Genomic DNA, 10220 nt, shown 5'->3' on the forward strand with positions numbered 1-10220 from the left:
CAAACTTTACATCGGAATCTGGGGATGTACTGTATGGTGATTAACATAATATAATAAAATTTTAAAAAAAATTAAAAAATTAAAAAAAAAGATCTCAAAATCAACACACTACACCTCAAGGAACTAGAAAAAGAACAAACTAAACCAAAAGTTAGAAGGAAGAAAATAATAAAGATCAGAGCAGAGCTAAATGAAAAGGAGAACAGAAAAACAATAGAAAAAAAAGAAGAGTTGGTTTTTTGAGAAGATCAACACAATTGATACGCTCTCACCCAGGCTGAAAAAAAAAAAAAAAAAGAAAATGCAAGAAACTGAAATGAGAAATGAAAGAGAGGATATTACAACTTATGTCACAAAAAATAAAAAAGGATTATAAGAGAACAGTATAAACAATTATATGCTAACAGAGTGGTTAACCCGGAAGAAATGGATAAAATTCTCAAAAACATACAACTTACCAAGACTAAATCATGAGGAAATAGAAAATCTAAATAGTCCTATAAGGGGATTAAAACAGCAATCAAAAACTTCCCAACAAAGAAAAAGCCCAGGATCAAATGACTTCACTAGAGAATTCTACCCAACATTTAAAGAATTAACCCAGAGGCACCTGGGTGGCTCAGTTAAGCATTCAACTCTTGATTTTGGCTCAGGTCATGATCTCAGGGCTGTGAGACTGAGCCTCACATCAGGTTCCACTCTGGGTGTGGAGCCTGTTTAAGATTCTCTCTCTCCCTCTCTCTGTGCCCCTTCCCTGATCCTCTCTCTCTCCCTAAATAAGTAACACCAGTGCTCATCAAACTCTTGCAAACAACTGAGGAGGAGGGAACACTTCCAAACTTATCTGAGGCCAACACTACTCTGATACCAAAGCCAGACAACGACCCCTCAAGAAAATAAAATGACAGACTATCATCCCTACTGAAAACTGATGCAAAAATTCTCAACAAAATACTAACAAAATAAATTCAATAGCACATTTAAAGGATTATACACCATGACCAAGTTGGATCTATACCTGGAATGCAAGGATGATTCAACATACAAAACTCAATTGATATAATATACCACATTAACAGAATGAAGGACAAAAACAATATGATCATCTCAACTAATGCAGAAAAATCATTTGACAAAATAAATACCCTTTCATGATAAAAACATTCAATGAACTAGGAACAGAAGGAAACTATCTCAACATAATAAAGGCTATATATGAAAAGCCCACAGCTAACATCATACTCAATGGTTAAAGACTGAAAGCTTTTCCTCAAAGATAGGGGAAAAGGCAAGGATGCCCACTCCTGCCATTTCTATCCAGCATACTATTGGAAATCTGAAAGGACCAGGGACACTAATCTAAATTCCAGGTGTTCACAACTGCAAAGGTAGCCAGGTCCTGCATGTGAGGCATGACCATTACATCAACAAACATTTGATAAGGGGGACATTCTGAGCAGTCACTTGATAATCAATTGGACAAGAAAAAGAAGTAACAGGACTAAATCAAACTCAAAAACTGTGCACCAAAGGAAAAAATCAACAGAGTGAAAGACAACCCACAAAACAGTAGAAAATATCTGCAAATCATATATTCGGTAAGGGGTTAATATGCATAATATGTAAGGAACTCCTACAACTCAAAACAAAAATGACCCAATTCAAAAGTGGGCAAGACTTGAATAGACAGTTCTACAAAGATGTATAAATGGCCAAAAAACATATGAAAAAAATGTTCAACATCACTAATGATTACAGAAATGCAAATCAACTGTATGGTGACTAACATAATACAAAAATATTATAAAAAAAAGAAATGCAAATCAAAGCCACAATGAAATATTACCTCACAACCATTTAGATAATCACTAATAAAAGAGTAGAATGATGCAGATAAAAAGAAATTAGAACCCTAGTGCACGGCTGGTAGGAATGTAAAATGGTACAGCCCCTACAGAAAAAAAATATGGAGGTTCCCCAAAATTCCTTTTCCTGGGTATATATCCAAAAGAATTCAAAGCAGGATCTCGAAGAGATACTTGCACACCCATGTTCACTGCAGCATTCTCTACAATAGCCAAGAGGCAGAAACAACCCAAATGTCCATCGACAGATGAATGGATAAAGAAAATGTGGTATTCAGCAAAGGAAACAGTCAACAAAACAAAGAGGCAACCCGGGGAAAGGGAGAAGATTTTTTTTTTTAAGATTTTATTTATTTGACAGAGATAGAGACAGCCAGCGAGAGAGGGAACACAGCAGGGGGAGTGGGAGAGGAAGAAGCAGGCTCATAGCGGAGGAGCCTGATGTGGGGCTCAATCCCATAACGCCAGGATCACGCCCTGAGCCGAAGGCAGACGCTCAACCGCTGTGCCACCCAGGAGCCCCGAAGATATCTGCTAATGAACTAAGATAAAGGGCTGGTATCCAAGATCTATAAAGAACTCCTCAAACTCAACACCCAAAAAACAAATAATCAACTCAAAAAATGGGCAGAAGATATGAACAGACACTTTTCCAAAGAAGACACACGAATGGCTAACAGACACATGAAAAAATGTTCAAAATCATTAGCCATCAGGAAAATTCAAATCAAAACCACATTGAGATACCACCTTACACCAATGAGAATGGCAAAAATTGACAAGGCAAGAAACAACAAATGTTGGAGAGGACGTGGAGAAAGGCGATCCCTCTTACATGCAAGAGGGAATGCAAGTTGGTACAGCCACTTTGGAAAACAGTGTGGAGGTTCCTCAAAAAGTTAAAAATAGAGCTACCCTATGACCCAGCAATTGCATTACTGGATATCTACCCCCAAAGATACAGATGTAGTGAAAAGAAGGGGCATATGTACCCCAATGTTCGTAGCAGCAATGTCCACAAGACCCACACGGTAAAAGGAGCCGAGATGCCCTTCAACAAATGAATGGATAAAACAAGATGTGGTCCATATATACAATGGAATATTACTCAGCCATCAGAAAGGATGATTACCCAACATTTGCATACATGGATGGAACTGGAGGAGATTATGCTAAGTGAAATAAGTCAAGCAGAGAAAGACAATTATCATACGGTTTCGCTTATTTGTGGAACATAAGGAATAGCATGGAGGACATTAGGAGAAGGAAGGGAAAAATGAAGGGGGGCAGATCAGAGGAGGAAATGAACCATGAGAGACTATGGACTCTGGGAAACACTGAGGGTTTTAGAGGGAAGGGGGGGTGGAACGATGGGCTAGCCCGGTGATGGGTATTAAGGAGGAGCACTGGGTGTTATACACAAACAATGAATCACAGAACACTACGTCAAAAGCTAATGATGTACTGTACGGTGACTAACATAAAAAAAAACGTTTTTTAATGTCGTATATACATAAAATGAATATTATGCAGCCTTAAAAAAGGAGGAGGTCACATGCTAGAACATAAGTGAACACTGAGAACACGATGTCAAGTGAAATAAGCTAGTCACAGAATGACAAATACCATGATGCCACTCACATGAAGTATCTAAAGTAGTTAAAATCACAGAAATGTAAAGTAGAAAGATGGTTGCCAAGGTCTGGAAGGGAGGGAGAAGGAAGAATCAATACTTCACGGGCATAAAGTTTGAAAAAGGAAATGAAGATGGGAACATTTGTAAGAAAGGAAACAAACACACTTAGATGTAGCCTCCACAGACTATAAAATGCATGATGTAACAATCAACATATATTGTCCACTCTGGTCCCAACTTCATAAATACTGATAAAGAGGGATGTCTAGAAAAAGGCACTGACTAAAATTGGATGTAAAATACATACATTAAAAGTAGCACATGCAAAAAAGAGGATAACCAGAGAAAGTAAGTGGGAAGGCAGGGAAACCCTTTAAGACCACAACAACAGGTACAAACAAAAGAGCTTTAGATGGCCTCACACCAGGGAAGAGGTTACAATCTTCTTTAATAAGATAACATGAATAATTCAAGTTGGAATAAGATCATTCACCTTAACCAAAAATAACCACCCAGCTGCAAAGAACAGCTACCGACTAAAAGAGACTGAACCCTTGAAAGATACAGGGAATCTTGAAGCAAGAACCCTTCTGGACAGGATAGGAACTAGCAACCGGAGACACTTAAATAGTGTAATACAAAAATTCAGACCTATTACATCTCTTTGACAGATGTCTAATGTATGCACTCTAATACACAGCTAACAGCAATCCAGGGTCTACATTATTCAGCATATGGAAACCTACCTGATGGTAGTGAGAAGAGGAATCTCAGAGGATACACAGCTGCTGTCAAAGATTCTGCAAAACAAAGATCAATGACAAAGTAACACCCTTTTTACTGTTTCTTAAAAATTTTCTGAAAGAAAATCAGTGTATTTAACAAGTTTTTCATTGGTTCATGACATGAAATATGATTGCTATTTTAAAATATATAGGATCAGGCTTTAACAAACTTCAGGTAATATATTTAACAAAAATTACAAGAAATATTATAAAGTTCACTGCTTTATAGTTTGATGTAGAAATAATTTATTTAAACACTATTACCCCAAATTTAAAATGCACATTATAAAGTGATAATCTGGATTCTATATTGAGATTCACAGTAATTATAGATCATATATAAAGGGATGTGGTCTGAAAATGTACAAATAACCTAAAAGTTTTTGCACGTATCAAGAGCAATTTCCCCATGAGACTCATTAGTTGAGAGACTGAACGGTGTCATTTGTAGATGCTGGCAAGACTATGACTGACCAGCAAAAACGGGGAGGAGTTCTTGTGGGGTAGCTTGAAGAGTCCAGAAGCCTCCACCAGCTACCCTGGCAGAAAGAAACTAACCACATCCCATCACCTCCCCCTTCTTCTTGTACCTAGCTATTCCAGTGTAGTTTCTTGGCACCTACAGCTTATTGCCTAATTAGATTACTAGAAAGCTTATCACTAACAGCTAATGTAAACTCTGCAGTGCAAATGAACAGGAATGGTTAAAATAGGTAGCTCCTGAGACAAAGAAAACTGTATGGGTAGAAAGTGGACACTGCGCTGCCACTGCCTGGTGACTAAATCTCTTAATGCACCCACCTGGTAATGCTCACAGACTTTACTAGAAACTGGGCACCTGTCACAAAGTGAAGACCATGCTCTTCCCAACAGGAGAGTCTAAACAGAAATTAGGTGTCTTTGTAGAGCTTGGCCCACAGTATACATTCAACAGATACTTGTTGAATGAATAATGAATGAATTCCAGAATCACTTAAGGTAAAACTCTTATAAAATGACAAATGCTGACAGAGCTAAGCAAAATCAGGGATTGCAAAAGAGAACAAAATCATTTCCTTTGTGGTTTATTACCATTCTCCACATTTTTTTATTGTCATTATTTTCTATTTTTGGTTTGATTGGTTTATATTACATTTTTAAGGCCATTTTTAGGAAGTAGCTATAGAAAGGTACCAAAGCCAAAACCATAAAACTGTATCCAGTGGTTTGTACAGAAGCCCAATTATTGCTATCTTCTCTGCCTGCCCATGGCCTGGGGCTCTGCAATTTCCACTCAGTACTTCATGTGTAGGGTAGATCACATTAGCCCCAATCTAAGAGTTTGTCCCTGTGCTAAAATTATCTTTCTTCCAACATATCACAAGCCTGGTTTTATTGGGACTTCTGGGATCATTCAGTGCTGAAAGGGAAGCCTGACATCTACTCCCTGGGGGAGCTACAGACCTTCCCTGCCAAACTCAAAGAAATTTCCAGACCCCAAAACTGCTGAAAAACCATTAAATACAGGTTATTGATTTAGCCAGGAACACAGAAATGGCTACAAAACAATAATACGAGCAACTTAATAGGGAGCAGCAGTGAAGCAAAGCTACTGGTTTACAAAGTAGCTACAGACTCTTCTGATCCCTCAACAACACATTTCTATCTCCCCAATTTACCTCAGCTTACAATCAGCACATGTGGTCACTACTCTGTTACCAGTAAGAGGTGAAAAATAGGCAGAAGCGATGCTCTTTGTGTGTTCAGTCAAAGAAATCAAAGGCTGGCTTCTCCTGGGATTCAGGTGTCTTGTATCATAAACATGAACATCCCTGTGAGGGGAGGAATAATTCTCAGTGTTGCCACAGTACATGTAGTGAGCTCTCAAACAGCACTGAACACAGACACTCAAATACTCATTCCATTGAAGAACACTCTGATCTGTAATAATTTTACAAGCACTGTATAGGTAAAAAATGAAATATTAGAAAAATTCCATAACTACAGAATATATATGAAGCCAGTGGATATATAGAGACAAGATTCTAGTTGGTTTTCCAATCTGAGAAAAAAAATAAAAACACGGACCAAGTTATAGGTCACATATAACTTTTTTTTTAATTTATCAAGTTTTCTTTTCAAAAGACTAGAAGTAAATGCATATGGGGGCGCCTGGATGGTTCAGTTGGTTAAGCGTCTGCCTTTGGCTCAGGTCGTGATCTCGGGGTTCCTGGGATCAAGACACACATTGGGCTCCCTGCTCAGTGGGGAGTGTGCTTCTCCCTCTCCTTCTGCCCCCCCTTCTGCTTATGTTCTCTTTCTTTCAAATAAATGAATAAAATCTTAAAAAAAAAAAAAAAAGAAGTAAATGCACATGATGTCAAGGAAAACAAAAATGTGTTTTTACTACTTTCACTCTTTTTTTTTTTCCAAAAGAATCTCTCTTTTATTTTTTTTTTAAGATTTTATTTATTTTTTCGACAGAGATAGAGACAGCCAGCGAGAGCGGGAACACAAGCAGGGGGAGTGGGAGAGGAAGAAGCAGGCTCGTAGTGGAAGAGCCTGATGTGGGGCTCGATCCCATAACGCCAGGATCACGCCCTGAGCCGAAGGCAGACGCTTAATCGCTGTGCCACCCAGGCGCCCCAAGAATCTCTCTTTTAAAAAAAAATCATAGTCAATAAAACCTCAAAAGGTGTAGAAAGAATAATTATTTAGCCATATGGCATAACAAAAGTCAGATATCTTTGACATCCAAACTACAGCAGTAGTCCCTCGGGATGCCTGGGTTCTTCAGTCGGTTAAACATCCGGCTCTTGGTTTCAACTCAGGTCATAATCTCAGGGTCCAGGGATCAAGCCCCACATCGAGCTCTGCACTCAGCAGGGGTCTTCTTGAGGATTCTCTCTCTCTTTTTCCCTCTCTCTCTCCCTCCTCTGCCCCTCCCCCCACTTGCACTCACACACTCTCTCAAATAAATAAATCTTTAAAAAATAAATAAATAGGGGCGCCTGGGTGGCACAGCGGTTAAGCGTCTGCCTTCAGCTCAGGGCGTGATCCCAGCGATCTAGGATCGAGCCCCACATCAGGCTCTTCTGCTATGAGCCTGCTTCTTCCTCTCCCGCTCCCCCTGCTTGTGTTCCTTCTCTCGCTGGCTGTCTCTCTCTCCGTCGAATAAATAAATAAAAAATCTTTAAAAAAAATAAAAATAAAAATAAAATAAAATAAAAAATAAAAAATAAATAAATAGAACAGCATTCTTAACTTTAAAAGGCATAAATCACAAAACTTTATGAAGAACATACCTCAATCCTGCAGTGATAAAATACTGTCTATGCACTGGGTGGACATGAACAGTTCTTATTTTGCTCAAAGAAGAATTGATAAGTTTCTCATAAGAAGTTCCAGGTGTCCGTCTATCTACCAGTGATATATTTCCATTCCAGTGTCCTATTATTAAAGTGGAGGCATCTTCTCCCAAGAAGTCAAAAGAGGAAAAGCTATTTCTTTCATCTCTATATACCTAAGGATACAAATAACAACCAAGGTATAAATTCTTTGATAAAAAAAATTTATAGAACACTTTACCTAATAATTTCATTTATCCTCCCATCATCTCAAAGAAAGCACAGGGCAAAATGAACATCCCGTTTTATAGAGATGGAAACTAAGGCACTGAGAGCTGTGAGACTCATCTACAATCAAATGGCCCATCCACTCCATGTCCGGGTTACATGCCAAATCCCTTGAATCCAATAAACCTCAGCTGCAAACCTATTCTGTGACACTTACTAGGAAATGAACTAAATGTGAATTCTACCCAACTGATACGTTAATATACCAAGTAATTTTGCCAACCAAGTTCAAAAATACATGGCTAAATGCTCATCACTCACTCATTCTTGGTAGAAGTGTAAATAAATAAATAACAAATTTCTGACAACTAATCAGAGTACACCTATCAAGCTATTTAATGCTTATACCCTCTGACCCAATAATTTATCTAAGATATAAAGATGCCTATTGCATGACTGCCTATAATAGCAATAAGAAGCAACCTAAATGTCCACCAAAAGAGACCTGTTTAAATAAATGATGGTACATCTCTACTTTGAAATACCATGCATTGCTAAAAAGAATGAGATAGATTTGTACTATAATCTATCCATACTACCAACTGAAAAAAGCAAGTTGCAAAAAAAGTACGTAATAGTATGAATCCATTAGTGCAAAGGAAAAAAACCTACCTCTATATGCTTGTAGTATGTGTGCACTTTCTGGAAGCACACCTAACCGCAATTCTTAACACTGAAGCACTAATTGCTGATTTTTAGTTTTAATAAAAAGTTATATATACTATTATAAACTGAGATTCACAAATTAATATACCAAAGGAATCATAACCTCTGTACATCCAAAAAAAACCCAAATGAAACCTGAAGTATTCAGTCAGTATATTAAAATGACTAAGTGCAGGGGCTTAATTGCAGTAGAGTCAGACAGACCCAAGTGAAAATTCTAGCACTGCCATTTATGTCCCTGAGCAAGCCAATAAACCTTTTTACCTCAGTTTTCTCAACTGTTAAATGGGGATAACATTACTTATTTCACAGGGTGTTATAAGGCTTAACAATATATATAAAGCACTCTCAGATTAATGCCTAACACAAGGTAACTGTTCAATCAGTAGCATCAGGGGCACATTACTTACACATGCAACATCATGGATGAATCTTAGAAGTATTATGCTAGGTGAAAGAAGCCAGACATAAAAAGCTTCACACCATATGCCCCCATTCATGCAACATTTTGGAGCAGACAAAATTACAGGGGCAGTAATCATATGAGTGCTTGTCAGGAGTGTGGGAAGGGGGAGGGGACAGACTACAAAGGGTCACAAGGTGATTTTTTCAGGTGATGGAAATTTTTCTCTGTCTTGGCTGTGGTGGCAGTTACATAGGTGTAGACAATTTGCCAAAACTCAGAGAACCATACACTTAAAAGGATACATTTTATTGTATATAACTTACACCTCAATAAACTTGACTTTAAATATGTAAGTGGAGAAATCTTACAACTCAATACTAAAAAGAAAGATAACCCAATCAACACTTGGGCAAAGAATCCAACATTGAGAGAAATCAACAGTTCCCTAAAGAAATACAAATGGCCAATAAACAGATGAAAAGACACTCAGCATCATTAATCATTAGGGAAATGAGGGTTAAAACCATAATGACATAAGACTTCATACTCACTAGGATGGCTACAGTCACCAACAGTACGTGTTGGCAAGGATGTGGAAAAACTGGAATACTCATATATTATTGATGAGTATGTAAATGGTGAAGTTTGGTAGTTCCTCAAAATATTAAACACAGAGTTACCATATGATCAAGCAACTCCACTCCAAGGTAAATACCCAAGAGAAATGAAAGCATATGTTCACACGAAACTTGAACATAAAAAAAAAAAAAACAGAAACAAAAAACACCAAACTTGTACATCAATGCCCATAACGACATTATTTTCAATAGTAAAAAATGGGAACAACCCAAATGTTCATCAACTAACGAACAGATGAGTAACATGTGGTATATCCATTCAGTGAAATATTATACAGCCATAAAAAGGAATGAAGTAATGACACATTCTACAACATGGATGAACTTTGAAAACATCGTTGTGTATAAGTAGTCACAAAAGGCTACAAATTGTGTGATTTCATTTAGATGAAATGTCCAGAAAGGTATGTACTGCCTGGGTGGCACATTTGGTTGAGAGGCTTACTCTTGATTTTGGCTCAGGTCATGATCTCAGGTTCCTGGGATCAAGTCCTGAGTTAGACTCCACACTCAGCACAGAGTCTATTTCAGGATTCTCTCCCTTTGCCTTTGCCCCTCCCCCTGCTCACTCATGCACTCTCTCCTGAATAAATCTTTTTTTTTTTTTTTT

The 10220-nt window shown here is 37.8% G+C and overlaps 1 protein-coding gene across 1 annotated transcript in view; it reads right to left on the bottom strand.

Moving 5' to 3' along the window:
- WDR76 (WD repeat domain 76) overlaps positions 1-10220 on the bottom strand; it is a 51774-nt gene that overhangs the window by 1972 nt on the left and 39582 nt on the right. The window contains exons 11-13 of the mRNA XM_002913173.4: positions 7571-7788; positions 5945-6097; positions 4248-4301 (exon numbers count right to left, since the gene is read on the bottom strand). Coding sequence (XP_002913219.1) covers positions 4248-4301; positions 5945-6097; positions 7571-7788 — 425 coding nt within the window. The remainder of the gene's footprint in view (positions 1-4247; positions 4302-5944; positions 6098-7570; positions 7789-10220) is intronic.

The sequence above is a fragment of the Ailuropoda melanoleuca genome, chromosome 5, assembly GCF_002007445.2.
Source record: "Ailuropoda melanoleuca isolate Jingjing chromosome 5, ASM200744v2, whole genome shotgun sequence".
NCBI lineage: Eukaryota > Metazoa > Chordata > Mammalia > Carnivora > Ursidae > Ailuropoda > Ailuropoda melanoleuca.